The sequence below is a fragment of the Sander lucioperca genome, chromosome 6 (genome assembly GCF_008315115.2).
Source record: "Sander lucioperca isolate FBNREF2018 chromosome 6, SLUC_FBN_1.2, whole genome shotgun sequence".
NCBI classification, from domain to species: Eukaryota; Metazoa; Chordata; class Actinopteri; order Perciformes; family Percidae; genus Sander; species Sander lucioperca.
This window is the reverse complement of record NC_050178.1, coordinates 2,977,699-2,993,004: the sequence shown is the minus strand read 5'-3', so window position 1 is coordinate 2,993,004 and position 15,306 is coordinate 2,977,699. Positions and strand designations below refer to the sequence as shown.

General features: G+C 40.6%; 1 protein-coding gene across 4 annotated transcripts in view; it reads left to right on the top strand.

The window, feature by feature from the left end:
• celsr2 (cadherin, EGF LAG seven-pass G-type receptor 2) overlaps window positions 1-15,306 on the top strand; it is a 67,822-nt gene that overhangs the window by 13,507 nt on the left and 39,009 nt on the right. For all 4 annotated transcript variants that reach the window (XM_031287453.2, XM_031287452.2, XM_031287449.2 and 1 more), the window contains exon 2: window positions 7,982-8,692. In XM_031287453.2, the coding sequence (XP_031143313.1) occupies window positions 7,982-8,692 (711 nt within the window). The remainder of the gene's footprint in view (window positions 1-7,981; window positions 8,693-15,306) is intronic.

Below are 15,306 nucleotides of genomic sequence, written 5' to 3'. Positions count from 1 at the left end.
CTTCAGAGCTGCTCTTGAAAGTTACTTATACACTTTGCTGTAAGTAGCAGTCTTATTCTTTATGCTCTTTAGAGCTTTCTAAGTCTAATTCTTAGCAGTTTGATAAATATGAGCCCAGTTTTACTGATCTGTCCCGAAAGTACCGCTTGTATGCTCAATTCTGAATCATGAACTTATTAAAAGCTTGTAAGTTTGCAGAGCGGCTTGCTGGTTGGAGCTGTAAAGGCTGTAAACGTCAATCTCATCCGCAGGCCTTTTCCCTCCAAAGTGATTTTTAATTTATGATCTCCCTATTGATCTTGGAAATGGGACCCTGGCTTTGCGCTCTTTGATGTAGTGAGTACTCTGTGCATGCTGCACATACTGTAGTGTACTGATGCTGAACAACTAAGACAGGCTCTGCTCAACCTCATTACCTTCTTACCCGGAGGTTCCCCCTTGTCATCACACACTTCCGCAGAGAAACACACAGCTGCCTCCGAGGGAGTATCGGCTGCTCCGGATCACAGAATTAACGTGGTTTTGTTTGATTGTGGCGTTCTTTACGTGGAACCGTTAGACGTGTGATGAATGGATGCTTGAGAGAGCTGCTTGAGTGCGATTATTTATCGTCTCTCCGCTGTCATGATGATAAATGGTCTTTTTATAGTGTCTGTAATGTGTTTCCCCTCCCCACAATAACTAGAAGGTGTTTTCATTGGCTCAGTGTTTAACCTGCACATTAGAAGGCGGAGCAGCCAGGTTTACCTCTGAGCAAGACACATGCTGTGATAGAGAATTGTAAGTTATATGTCTAACTGTAGATTCATCATAAGCCTGGTGCAGTTTACGTCAAAACTCGTAAACTGTATGTCACAGTTTTCTAACTGTCTAACTTTCTAGCTGTTTTCCAACCACTTTCAGTCATTTGAATGCAGCTTTCTGGTTTTAGTTGATGAAGACCTATAATGCATCGTTAGTTTTCTGTGATGCTGGCAGCACTGAAGCCGTAGTGGATTTTCTGCAGACTTATCTTTAGAGGAGATGCAGGTTCAGCCCACTAACCTTCAGTCCTCTGAAGGTGATGCCTTCATTCGCTGTGTCCTTTGGTTGCTGTCTCCTGGATTGGGACACAGCTTAAGTGTTCACACACTCATGGCTTTCAGCTCAGGCTTACAACATTTGTAGCTTGTTGTCCCCTCTGTCTTTAATTTTCTCCTCTGTACATAGACAAAAAGCAAAAATATCCCAATATAATCTTAAAACAGAGAGCAAAGAGCATAAACAACTGATAAACTGTCACAGGCAAAGCTCTGAGAGAGAGGATCAGGGTTTCTGTCATGCTGTTGTGGGTGATGTCTCTGTCTTCAGTAATTTGGTCCCACAGTCCTTCTGATCTTTATCCACCATGACTTTGTTGACATTTTCTGGGAATTCAACTGGGAGATTTGATGGCAACTTTGTCCTCTAATTAGGCCAGTCTTCCCGATTTGTTCTCTCGGTCTCTCTGTCTCTCTCAGCAGTTTATTATCCCAGCCACTAAGATCCCTAGTAGGCTTTAAACAAAAATCAATATGTCCTAATTTGACAATATGTGTCTTTATAGCAAGCGCTCCTAAATGCTCTCTGTGTTCATATAACATTGTGTCAATGGAGTATTTGTCGTTCATAATTTTCTTGAAGGTTGAAACTGGGTTTCATTAATATTTCAGAGATAAAAAGCTGTACACCTCCACTTCCCAACCTCCTGGCTGATAATTTATGTTCTGTGTCGAGGCCTCAACCTATAGTCAAACATGGCCTCTGTGTGTCTCTGAGAGACTGTAAATCATAATGACTACGCTGGTTTACATGTTTGTTGTTGGAGATGTCTTGTAGGATTTCTTGGCTCTGCATCTGCCTGATTTAATATTAGGATAAAGAGCTTCAGAGTATTCTGTTTATATGCTGGAAGATGTGAGCTTAAAAAGGGAAAACGGTCAACCTACAGAAAAAAGCTATGTTTTTTGTGTATTTATTTTTTGATGCATTTTTGATCAAGTTTTAAAGATATAGGCTGGTCCGGCCACACATGCATGTGAGTGCCTTGTGTGTCGGTATCTAACGCTGAGGGCCGTAACAAGGCATTGGTATTTGACGAGTTGGGGAACGGTCTGTAAGAGCCGCGTGGAAGCAATCCCAGACCACTTTTAACCAACCTGATTTCTCAGAATTCTGTGAAATGAACATGGCCCCTTAACTCAAAATCTGTGGCAGTTTCACGGAATCGCCGTAAATTCCGTGATGGGCCCACGGAAGAATTCCGTGAAATGAACACGGCCCCTTAAGTTAAGGAAATGGTCGTGGGTGGGCTTACGTTTCCATGACACGCGGGACAACAACGGAATGGTTGGGTTTAGGAAAAGAACGGGACGGTTGGGTTTAGGAAAAGAACGGGACGGTTGGGTTTAGTAAAAGAAGAAAGCGACGGTTGGGTGTAGGAAACGTGACACGATTCCCGGTCTCCTGGGTGAAAGTCCTGTTTTGTTTGACCCATCCACCACCCCAACCAACTATGCGGATTTTCGACCTTTCATACTACTCGCTACCGTAGTCGCTCTTCATGCTACGTCATCTTCTCATTTGCTTTGCATTGGCATTGTTTTCCGAGGTGGCCACACAGAATTTTCACACACGATGTTAACGGTGTTAACAGTTCATGATCATTTCACGGAATTCTGTGAGACCAGACTGCTTTTAACAGTACAGCCCCTTTTAATACAAACTTTGCTTTTTGAATGTCGTGAAGCCTGTTTTCCTCATCTTCAGTGCTTGAATGTACAATTATGTATACATCACCACCACACACACACACACACACACACACACACACACACACACACACACACACACATACCTACACAATGCTGTACACAGTCTTGGCAGTCCTACAGTGTGTGTTTAATCTTTTCCCTGGCGCCACTTTCTAGCTGAGAGCATTCCTGGCACCCAGAGGCCCAGAGGGGCTTGAGCTCTGGGCTGAGAGTAGTGTCACACTTCAGAGTTGGCACCTTGTCCCATCACCAACTAAGCATCCCCCTCTTCCTCCTTTTTGGCCCAAAACGCTTGGCTTACCCTCGGTTCCTGAGCGGAGGATCCTTCCATGGAGAATGACCTCTTTGAAGGATGGTCTGGTTCCTTTCAGAGGAGATTCTCCTCGCGCTCAGTTTCCCAGCGCTGCGTCTACGTCTGGATCTCTGCCCAAGCTCCCGACCAAGAATGCGAATTGGCAGAGGACGTAATTAAGGCGATGTCTGTCCTTATATGTGGCCTAACCTTTAAGAGCCTCTTTTCACTGACAATTGTGTGTTTTCTGGCTACTGTTGCTGAGTATCAGTTATAATATCAGCTAAATGGATGAAGAGAAAACTGGCAGCAGGAGAGAGTAGATTGTTGTTGGTTTATTTATTCAAGTTGGAAAGGATTTTAGTGTCTACAGTCAGTAAAATGTTGTGAAAGTGTAATAACACCACTTGCTACAGCAGTCAGTATTATATTTGTTTCCCATGAGGTTTGGCAGTTCAAACAACTGGCAGTTTGGCAGTTCTTAAACCTGGAAACATAATAAATAAAACTTTTCACAGACAGATTGTAACTGCATGTCAAACTCACCTTGATTTCAATGAGCCTTTTGTGTGTGTGTGTCTGTGTGTGTGTGTGTGTGTGCTTGTGTCTGTGTTAAGGCCCTGACACACCAACCCGATTATCGGCCGTCAGACAGTCTGGCGAGGTCAGTGACTCGAGTCTGTTCGGTGTGTTCCGTGCCGTCGTCAGTCGGAGGAGCCGTCTGCCTTTATTTGGGCCGATTTGACATGTTGAATCGGAAGGCGGTCAGTCGGACTCAATGATCTGATTGGTGGAGTGCAAACCCGGAAATGATGAGCGGGATGAGTGTGACTAGAGTCTCTCAAAAGCTGACAAAAATCTTTTAAACTGACCTTTGTCGATCTGAAATGAAGACAGATTCAGCAACTGCACGGCCTATTTCTCGCTTAAAATGTTTTCAGAAACATGTTTCGGTGAACTATTTTCGTAAAATATGAGATCGTATTCCGAACGAGCTGCCATGATGGTCTAGCTTTCAAATTCCGGAGAAGCCGGACCCACGTGACGCGTTCGTCCAATCAGCTGCCGGTTCTCATTTTTGGGCGACAATTCAGATTGGCGCCGCCTGCTGTTATGGAGACATATTACGTCTCGTGCACACGCAGAACGTAAGCTCAAGTCGGCGTCGCTTCGGTGTGTTCCGAGGCACTTTTTTGGCCAACTCGCCTTTTCTGTCGAAGGTCGGCCGTCGGGTTGGTGTGTCAGAGCATTTATAAGTGTATTTTCTAATATTAAGATTAGACCCAAAGCGATTAGTCAATGGACAGAAGATGTTTATAATTTATCAATCGTTTTAAGCAAAAATGGCAAAAATTCTCTGGTACCAGCTTCTCAAATTTTATTATTTGCTGTTTTGTTTTGTCTTTTATGATATTAAACTGAATATTTTGGGGTTTTGGACTGTTAGTTGGATGAAACTTGCAATTTAAACAAATATGTATTAAATATGTCAACTAGGGCACTGGTTTGCTGCCCTAAATGCAATTTTAGAATTTATTTTTAGAATTTAAGTAATGTAAAGAAAGTTAGATAATTACTCAAGGAATCAGTTAGTCAATAAACTCAAGTCAATACATTTTGATAATTGATCAATCTTTTTTTAGGGAAAACACTAAAAATGTATTGCTTTCACTTGTCACTTGTCAAAAGATGACTGTCAATTGAATATTTTTGAATTTTAGACAAGCTATATTAAGACATTTTTGACCCCCAGGTTGGGAACCACTGGTTATAAGGATTAATTAAAAGATCATAAGAATAATCAGCAGATAGACTGATAATGAAAACAATCAACATCAGTTGCATCTGAAGTTGTAAATGTCTCCTCTATTTGAAATAGAGCCCTAACTATGAACTGCTCTGCCTTTGTCTGGCTTCCTGTTATGTTCTCCCCTCTTGTATGCAAATGTTTTCTTGTGTGCGCAGGTGTGTGTGTGTGTGTGTGTGTGTGTGTGTGTGTGTGTGTGTGTGTGTGTGTGTGTGTGTGTGTGTGTTTACAGTAAAGTGTGAATAAAAGGGGCAACCCTGCTCGTCTCTGTACTTTGATTTTTCCCCACTTCCTCTGCTAAGGCCCTGTATTATTACTGTGCTGGAAGCGCTTGACTGAAAGCAGAAGGATTAAAGCCGTGTCAAACATGCTTCTGTCTCTTTTCCTTTATGACCCCCTCTCTTCCTCTTTCTCTCCCCTCCCTTGGCACTCTGTGTTTAAACTCACCCAGTGCCAAAACAGAGATCTGGTAACTTTGGGCAGTGCTGTTTGTTTGTGTGAGTCCTGCTCGCAGGTTCTGCTCTCTGGCCAGCGTCCAGACGCTCCAAACAAAGCGTCCCATTGATTATTTTGAAGGGAGGCTTGTTTTCATGACACTTTTGATTTGATTAAGCCCGTTTTGTGTTTGCTCTTGAGGCTACAGAAAACTGCAGGCCAGCAGTGAGATAGACAAAATGATCGTGGTCTTCTCTGTGACCTTAATGTAGACTATAAAACTGTTGAGAGACAAAATGACATAATCCTCCAATTACAAATGAAAAGTTAAATTCACAAGCAATCAAACACACCATTTGTCAGTTAATTATACTATTAGTATACTAGTTTTACTACTACAGCCTTATTGTATGGTATGACCAGTAGCGTATTGAGGCTAATGTTAGCAAACTTTACCTAGAATAGATATTTCTGTGTGTATATACTGATATTACTGAGCCAGAAACTTTAAGGTGTTAATGGCACTTTTCTCCCCAGATATTAAGCTAGACAGACTCAATGCAAACTGTTTGTTATGCCACTATGGAACGACTGTGACTTCTTGTCACTGGGCAGAGAGCTGAATGATCCAGGTTAAGTTGTACATTTGTTGCACACTTTCTCTGTCTGCCGGATTTAGAGCATCCTAAAATATGCTTTAACGGACTAAGATCCGTAGGTTTTGTGCTTGTTAGCAACATACTGAACTTCCCTTTGTGTTCTTAGTGGTTGGATGGTTTAGGATCAAGCCTGTTTTCATTATAATTTTACTCCTCAGTGAGCAGGGCTCTGACTGCTCCTGTCAGTGACTTTCAGCTGATAAGCAGTTGCTTTTTATTGTAAATGTGCTTACAGTAGTAAAAAACAAGCAAGAAATAAGCTTAACAAAGTCAATGTAAATGGGGTACATAGGCTTAAGTATGTTTACCTTGCAAGGCAACACAATGAAACAGAATAATTTGCGTTTTCATTCACCAACAGCAACATCTACATTATTAGGTCTGACTTGGCTGATAAAGGCCTAACATGGGAATTAATGTATTGTACAGTCAAGAGCTACTGTATAATAGCAGACAAACAATACATGTCTTCAGTCATAGCCAAAGGATTTAATGTATAGAAGATAAAACATTAACAGGATCAAAACAACAAGATAAAAGACGCTTGCTGAGCTGAGAAATGCTGTAACCGTTAAATCTAAGAGTATGAGGCATGTATAATTAAGTAGCATCTCTGCTTCCGGACAAAGCAAAGAAGGAGGGGGTTGTGAATAAAGGCGTGAAATTGCTGATTAGAAACTTGGAGTATATTGAAAGAAAACATACACTTAGTCTTGGCATACGTTATCTGTTCTGGCACATGAGCAAAAAAAAAAAAAAACACTCGTCTGAGGTAAGAATATGAGTAAATAAAAGTGCTGATATTCATTAAAGTGTCAATTTGTGTACAATTTGTTGCATTTTTGCTTTTTAAGTCCTTCATTATCAGCTACATTACAGCAACAACCATGTTGTTATTCTGTTTACACATGCGGGTCTACTGCAAATACCTAAACCCAGTGATTCAGGAGCAGCTGTTGCAGCATAAATCCTCCACCATGCCTGTACCTGCATCGATCCTGCATTTACTGTTGTAGCAGATGCTACAACATGCTGTGTGATTTTGGTTTTCTTAGGCCTCAAGATTATCAACTCACCTTTTCATACAATATCAAATGAAAACACCCTTTAAAGGATAGGTCTGGTGATAGTCTCTTTTTTTCTAATTGTCAAGAGTGTATTGAACCCATTAAGTATTGTCTGTGTATCCAAAGCCTGATGTATCTTATTTCTCTGTGCCATAGAGCTCCATTGTTTACAACATAACATTAATGAGCCACATCCTTATACTGGATGACATGTTCATGAACATGGGCACTGTAGTTTGTTTTGAGTCAATCCTACATACACCATCCTGCTGCTGTCACTAGAGCACCAGATCTGTATTAATCCGCATCTGAAAATAGTCTCCAACAAATACAGTATTCACTCCTGTCTGAGTAACGTTTGCTAAAAGCTAACAGTGCCCAGCTGTTTTAGGAAATTATTTAGCATTTAAAAAAATCAAAGTATATATTCATGTTGACCGTTATTTTAAAGAGTTAGGTTAGAAAGTGTTTAGAGTCACACTAACATATTGTTTTAATCTATTTATTGGATTTGTTTTATAAATATAGAATATCACCAGCCTTTACTGTTAACAATCTCAGCTCACAGTCCACTCACAGAGGTTTGAGTTTTTTTTTAAATGCTTTGGATGAAAAGATGACTTCTACTAAGCTCTGATGTTAACAGTCTCATATTACAAAAACATAATAAAATACATAAAGCATATGATTAAAATATGTAAAACAAATGCAAGCTCACAAAATATTTTTACATCAAGTGACAATGTACCATAAATCCTGGAGTACATCCAGCCATCTTCATCCAACTTCATCAATGGTTTGCCATCGTCCTTAATACTTTTATACAAAAGAGACTTATGTTGGGCAATTAGCTAAGAACACCTCCAAAACATAAATTAAAGTTTCCCTTATTCTGATGTTAATCACTCTTTCCCTCTGGTCTTTTTCAGATGGTGTCCACTCGGTGTCAGCTCAGTGTCTTCTCCAAGTCACTATCATCACCGATGAAATGCTGTCCAACAGTATCACGTTGAGGCTGGCCAACACCTCCCAGGAGCACTTCCTCTCCCTGCTGCTCGCCCAGTTCCTGGACGGTGTGGCCCGTGTCCTGTCTGCCGCCCCTGAAGACGTCGTCATCTTTAACATCCAAGACGACACAGACGTCAGCGCTCGCATCCTCAACGTCAGCCTGTCTGTGGCTGTGCCTGTGTTGGGGGAGGGACTCCAGCGGCCTGGAGGGCTCGGCCAAGGAGGGGACAGGACTGGGAGAGGGGTTGAAAGTGGAGGTGGAGGAGAGTTTTTCGGCTCGGAGGAACTCCAGGAGAGGTTGTACTTGAACCGCAGCCTCCTCGCTAAGATCTCCTCGCAGGAAGTTCTTCCCTTTGACGACAACATCTGCCTTCGGGAGCCGTGTGAGAACTACATGAAATGTGTGTCTGTGCTCAAGTTCGACAGCTTGGCGCCGTTTGTTGCATCAGATACCATCCTGTTCAGACCCATCCACCCCATCGCCGGGCTGCGCTGCCGCTGTCCCACTGGCTTCACAGGAGACTACTGCGAGACGGAGATTGACCTTTGCTACTCGAAACCCTGCGGAGCTCATGGTGTGTGTCGCAGTCGAGAGGGAGGCTACACCTGCGAGTGCTTTGAGGAATACACAGGTGAGAGCCCTCATTTAACATCAATTAATTACTGATGAAGCAGTGTTGTTTATTTTGTCAGTCAGGTAGTCTTCTCTGTTGGCTTCATTAACCACTTGACCTTCCTTAGTTACTGTTGTTACGTCAAGTTTTTCATTCTCACATGGCACATAAAGCAGTTTACAATAATAATAGTGAGAGTTTTACCACTCCAAATTCTTTGAAAAGATTGAGTGACACAAAAGCAGGCTACTCATTTCTAGTGGGAATAAGCTGAAATGAAAACTAACTAGCAGATGTTACCAGCTGTAAACTTGCTGGCTACTTAACGCTGACATGAGTTGACTGAAACATTTGTCTCCAGCTGACTCGTTTTAAAACAAGAAACATCTAAAAAAGTCTTAAATACGCAATTAATAAATACGCTACATGATATCATACTAAAAGAAGCTAAGGCTAACGAATCCCAAGACAAAAGTCAGCATCCTTACAAGTTGATGATCCATGTAGAAGACATGGAAATAAAGGAGCAGCATTGGTCTTGTACTGCAGTTTAGAGCTTGATTGTCCAAGTATTATTACATTTAAGTAAATGTCAAATCTTTGTCATGTGCACAACAATTACAGGAGCAGTCATTTGCAATAAAATTCTTGTTCTCAAGCTCCAACCAACAATGCTACTACAAAATGTGTAACGGGAAAAACATGCAGTAAAAATGGGAATCCAAGACATAAAACTAGTAAAAATAGTGCAGACATTAAAATAGGAATAAAAAAATAACATATAAAAGAATAAAATAAATATATTCTAAAATATAATGCTGTGGTAGACGAAAAATGTAAACTGCCATGTGTTCAGGTTAAACAGGTAGTTTGAAGGAAAAGTGTGCAGTGTGGTGTAAGTGAAGTGTCACAGTGGTGAGCTTGAGAGCTCAAGAGTTCGGCAGTCTTATGGCCTGCGGTGACGCTGAATGAATGAAGATGAAGCTGTCCCTTCGCCTGGTGGTGCTGGACCGCATGCGTCGGTACCGTCTGCTGGAGGGCAGCAGGCACAACAGTTTGAGGCTGGGGTGATTGGGGTCTCTGATAATCCTGTTGGCTTTCTTCCTGCTCCGCTGGGTGTAGCAGTCCTCCATGGACGGCAGCTGCGTCCTGGTGATGTGCTGAGCAGTTTTCACCACCGTCTGTAAAGCCTTATGGTTGAGGGTGGTGATGCAGCTGATCAGAATACTCTCGATGGTGTACCTGTAGAAGTTATACAGTATCCTGGAGTCCATGTTGAACCTCCTAAGCCTGAGGAAGAATAAGAGCTGCTGTCTTGCTAGTCTTGCTGGAATAAAGCCTTACATCTGACACATCTCTCACGCACCAGATGTCCCTCCCCTTCCGCTATCTCCGCTATCTATTTTAGAAGAACACTGTCGCTGTATCCGGGGCTTAGGATGGTTGTGATTGGTTTAAAGAAATACAAACAAGCCAGAGCATTTTTTTCCCCTATCCCAGAATGGATAAGTAGTGTAGCCAGGCCATTCTCCAGCACTGACAGTGCTGTGGAGATAGGTCTGGCAATGCAAGACTACTTTCTTGCTGTCCTTGTGATGGTGTTTGTGTGGTGTCCAGGTCAGATCCTCGCTGATGTGAACCCCTTAGGAACCTGAAGCTGCTGACTCTCTCCACCGTAGTCAAGTATGATAAGGAAAAATGTAAGATCAGACTGTAGCTTACTATGGAGAAACATACTTGGACAAGTAAACAAGGTTAGATTTATACTTTATTGTTCATATTTTTACTTATACAAGAGGAAAGGCTTTTAGGATGAAGGCATACCAATTAGTTTGGCAAATGTTACCTTTCATCCAAACTCTTTAGATACATGTATCGGCCTTACTACAGCGCACTATTTTGGTATGTGGCGAAATCCAGAGCCTGCCGTACTTGGGTAGCCTACGGTTTCTAAGATATGAATCGACAATCACTGTTTAAGGCAGGGGGATTAGCTATCTGTCCCACATGAATTCCCACTGAATAATTTTCCTGTCTTCAAACGTAGTGCCACTAAAAGGTGAAAGGGCACAATTTCTGCCAAGCTGTGTCCACCGTCAAAATGTTAATTTCTTCTCCTTCACCAAGATCCCATGGGAGCTTTAATGTCCACATCTGTCCGATTCACGCCCCTCTTCAGCTCTTTATTGAACCTGGCCCTTTATAAATGTAGACTGTCCTGTATACTGAAGGCTGAGTGATGAGTTATTGATCTGATTATTCCTGTTGCAGTCAGCCATAGCGGAAGTAAACAGTTGCTGTTAATTTCTGTACATTTTAGAAGTAGATTGTTGTAACTGAGGCCGAATGCCACGTCAGATTAGTCTGTTTGTTTTTGTTTTTTTTTAAGATTGCACATACATTTTTAGGCCTTTATTGACAGGACAGCTGAAGAAATGAAAGGGGAGAGAGAGGGGGAATGACATGCAGCAAAGGGCCGCAGGTCGGAGTCAAACCCGGGCCTGCTGCGTCGAGGAGTAAACCTCTATATATGGGCACCCGCTCTACCAACTGAGCTGTCCGAGCGCCCTGTTTGTTTGTTTGTTCTTTATCTGGTTTATTTACCAGATCAAGTTGAAGTGACCTTGTTGTTACGCTTCATTTGGGTGCATTTGTGGTCAAAATCCATTTCTATTTATGCTACCCTTGAATAGCCTGTTATACCTACGATTTATCTACACCTACACTCACAACTTCATCCTGAGCTGTAGGAGTGGACTGTTTCAAAGAACAGGAAGACTGATGATATAACATCCTCATTGATACAACCTCTGTTTCCTCTCTGATGTATATTTGGAGGTTGGGGACTTTGTAAAGGAGAAATCTTTTACAAAGTCCCACAAACGACCCACAAAGTAAAGGAGAAATCTTTACTTTGTGAAGAAAACAACAGCAGTTTCTCTGTCCAGAGGAGTATCACTGAGAGGAATAATGGAAGGGAATTATTAATTATAGATGGCTACAGATGGAGAGTGTCCCCTGGCTGTAAAATGCCCCATGGTAAAAACAACTGAGATGAAAAAATACATCACAAAGCACACAGTATGTCGAAACGGAGAGAACAGAAGCTTCCTTATGCAGCAATTATGAAGAATGAATGTATTACTGTTGGCAGCAAAATTGCTAACTGGTTGCAGGACTTGTTATTCATTCTCTGCTCCAGAAATTATTCACATCCTCAAAGGGTTAAAGACTGTCTGCTCATACGTTTTATGGTTAAGGGGAAAAGGGAGGAGTTGAAAAGGAGTTTAAAGAGGAAGCAAATTAAAATATGCTAATTTATACAGTATGAATATTTGGGTAGTTGCCCCATCTTTTTGTTGAGAGGTTAAATGGGTCAAACCCTGACTTCTTAATGTGATTTAGAGTTTCATCTTGTCTTTGAAGCACCATGCTAGTTGGTTTATTAAATCCAGTGATGTAACGTAACGTAAAGTACATTTACTCAAGCAATTTTGAGGCACTTTAACTTTACTTAAGTATCAATTGTATGCTACTTAAAACCTCTACCTCCATATTCATATATATATATACTACTCCACTACATTTCCTTGACAGTTTTAGTCACTAGTTACTTTACAGATTCAGATTTTATTATAAATACTATTATAATATACTAACTTTTATACAAATTATTAATACAAGATAGAATCAACAAATATAGTCTGATGTGTTATTATGGTTAAGGCTACCCAGCAGTATAAAATAGTTAAAAGTAAGTGATTTGAATGCATCATAATCCAATTCTGTAATATTCTGAAATAGGGGATTATAATGGGTACTTTAACTTTTTGTGAGTACTTCTTCTACCACCGTTTTATCAAAATTAAAATAAAGTAATACAAATTAGAGTTTATAGTAGGGCTGCAACTAACGATTATTTTCATAGTCGATTAATCTGTTGATTTTTTTTCTCGATTAATCGATTAGTTGTTTGGTCTCTAAAATGTCAGAAAATGGTGAAAAATGTAGATCAGTGTTTCCCAAAAGCCCAAAATGACATCCTCAAATGTCTTGTTTTGTCCACAACTCAAAGATATTCAGTTTACTGTCACAGAGGAGAGAAGAAACTAGAAAATATTCACATTTAAGAAGCTGGAATCAAAGAATTTTTACTTTTGTCTTAAAAGAATTACTCAAACCGACTAATTGATTATCAAAATAGTTGCCGATTAATTTAAGAGTTGACAACTAATCGATTAATCTTTGCAGGTCTAGTTTATAGTTGTGTACATTACATATTACTTCTCTAATTATGGTTGTTTGAGATGATACTTAAGTCTTTTTTTTTTATTTAGAATCGTTACATTTATGTGCAGGTGTTCAGCAGCTGTGACTTCATCTTATCTAATTGCAGAAGTCGGAGCTGGTGAAGGACCATTTCACTTTCTTTTTGTAAAAACTTGTGATAAATGATCACTTTAACTAAAATTACAGATGACATTTTCTATCTAAATCAAGGTCTCCTGTTAAAATAAATATCTAAACTGGAAAGCAGAAAGCAGTTGTCTGTGTGCTCTCTGTAATGGCATTGCTTCCATTATTCCTCGTCAAACATTAAAAGGCTTTTTCACCTATTCATGTCGCTGTTTATGAAACCTGAAATAGTGTTGGGCATTCAAATGTGTGGGCTCAGTCACTCAGAGTCCAGGTTGAGTGGCACATACATATTCTTATGCACAGCTGTGGGTGTTGGAGCTGAACTGTAGGTGCTTTTAACGCGAATGGGTAGAGACGAAGAGTGAATGTGTGAGTGGGTGAAGTGGGCGTATTTTCATACTGTAGCAGGGACCACAATCAACTGCATTAATCTCTGTCAGTAGGGTTTTTAGACCCAGGTGCTATTAGATCCAGGATGCAGGACAACTGAAGTTGTGTGAGAGTGAATGTGGTTTAGTAGCTGATGATTTAAGATGTTTGAATCACGCTTACCAGACTGTCTGATCAAACAAGGTCATTCAGACTACATGTTTTTTCCTCTGTGATCTACAAACCCCACTGTTCTGCTTCAGTAAACCTTGAGTTCACCAGTCTCCAGCCTTTAGTGGGGGGTGTGTGTGTGTGTGGGTGTGTGTGCTAAATTGCTCATGCTGTGTGATTCGGGTGGGTAGCTAAGTGCTGAAAAGCTGCGATTCTCTGTGTAAGAAAGTTGGATGGACAATCTGTGGAATGTATATGTGTTAATGGTGCGTGTGTGTGTGTGTGTGTGTGTGTGTGTGTGTGTGTGTGTGTGTGTGTGTTGGACCGTAGGCGTTGCCAGATGGTAGAAGGAGAGAAAATGAAAAAATATAACAGCCATCGTCTTTGCTGTTCTTCAGTAGGACTGAGTGAATGATTTGGCTCGGCTGAGTCATTCCGTAGATGCAGAACAACATGTTCTTTCATGTTTATCTTAAAACACACAATGTGAGCAATTCACTTTTTTTTCATCTGTATGAAAATGTGTGTTTGTGATGATCATTCATCAGCTAACTGCTGACCTGTGATGAGAAAGTCCCTTTTTTTCCTCTGGTAATTCAGTGAATAATCGAGAATCCATTTGTGGTGTTTTGATACGCAGACATGCTTTTGGAGCAAATACGGGTGGATGTTCACACTCCCGTTTTTTTCACCTCACATCAGTGTTTGAAATTAACACATGCCAAACACTGAAAGCCACTATAATTTGCCTCTGAGAGATGGCGTGAATAAAAGAACGTTGCCAGACACATACTGTATCAGCCAATACAGATTCCTGAACCACACCACTGCTCTTTTTTTCTCAAATTAAAATTTGTATACCTCACTGTGTGAGCTTGTGACATAGCAGTGCCATAATGATTTAATTTTATAATGACACGAAGAAACTGAATATAATGTGGATCGGTCACATCTGGTCCGATCCCCTTTATAAAGTCAGCATAGGTCTGAAACCGATCGGACAATTGTATCGCTATTGTTTTGTACAGTCGCTCATATCTCTAAGAGTTTGAAATTTTTAGGATTTAATGCCTTTATTGATAGTAGATTGTAAAGAGATGACAGGACACAGAGGAGAGAAAAATGGGAAGGGATGGATGACATGCAACAAAGATCCTAATATTATATAATCTGCTGCGGTAATGACTTTGGTCATTTGCTTATAACACAAAGTGTATGTAGAAACAAATTTCAATCAATCAGAATCAGAGTCAGGTTTATGCCAAGTAGGCTTTCACATACAAGGAATTTGCCTCAGTGTTTGGTGCATACAATAAACATAGCAGGAGAAATGAAAAAAAAACTGTACTGCAAAAGTCAAGAATCATAAAAAGAATAACAAAAAATACAATAAAAAAATATGTAATTGTGTCAAAAAGGTGTATCAGTTTTTTAGTGCAGCAGAATTATTCTGGGTCTTTGTTGATGTGTCTCTGTGTAAGAAGTGTTTGGGTCCTCAGGCTCTAGATGACCTGCGATGTGACAAGAAGATTTGATCACAGATGTAGCTTGAGGTCATATATCTATTCTGTTATAGATGTCTTCATGTCTTCATTCACCTTCAATAATCCTGAGTGGTTGCTCTCTGAATTTGGACAATCTGAGTCTCTGCTGTAGTGAAAGTGGATCCTGCT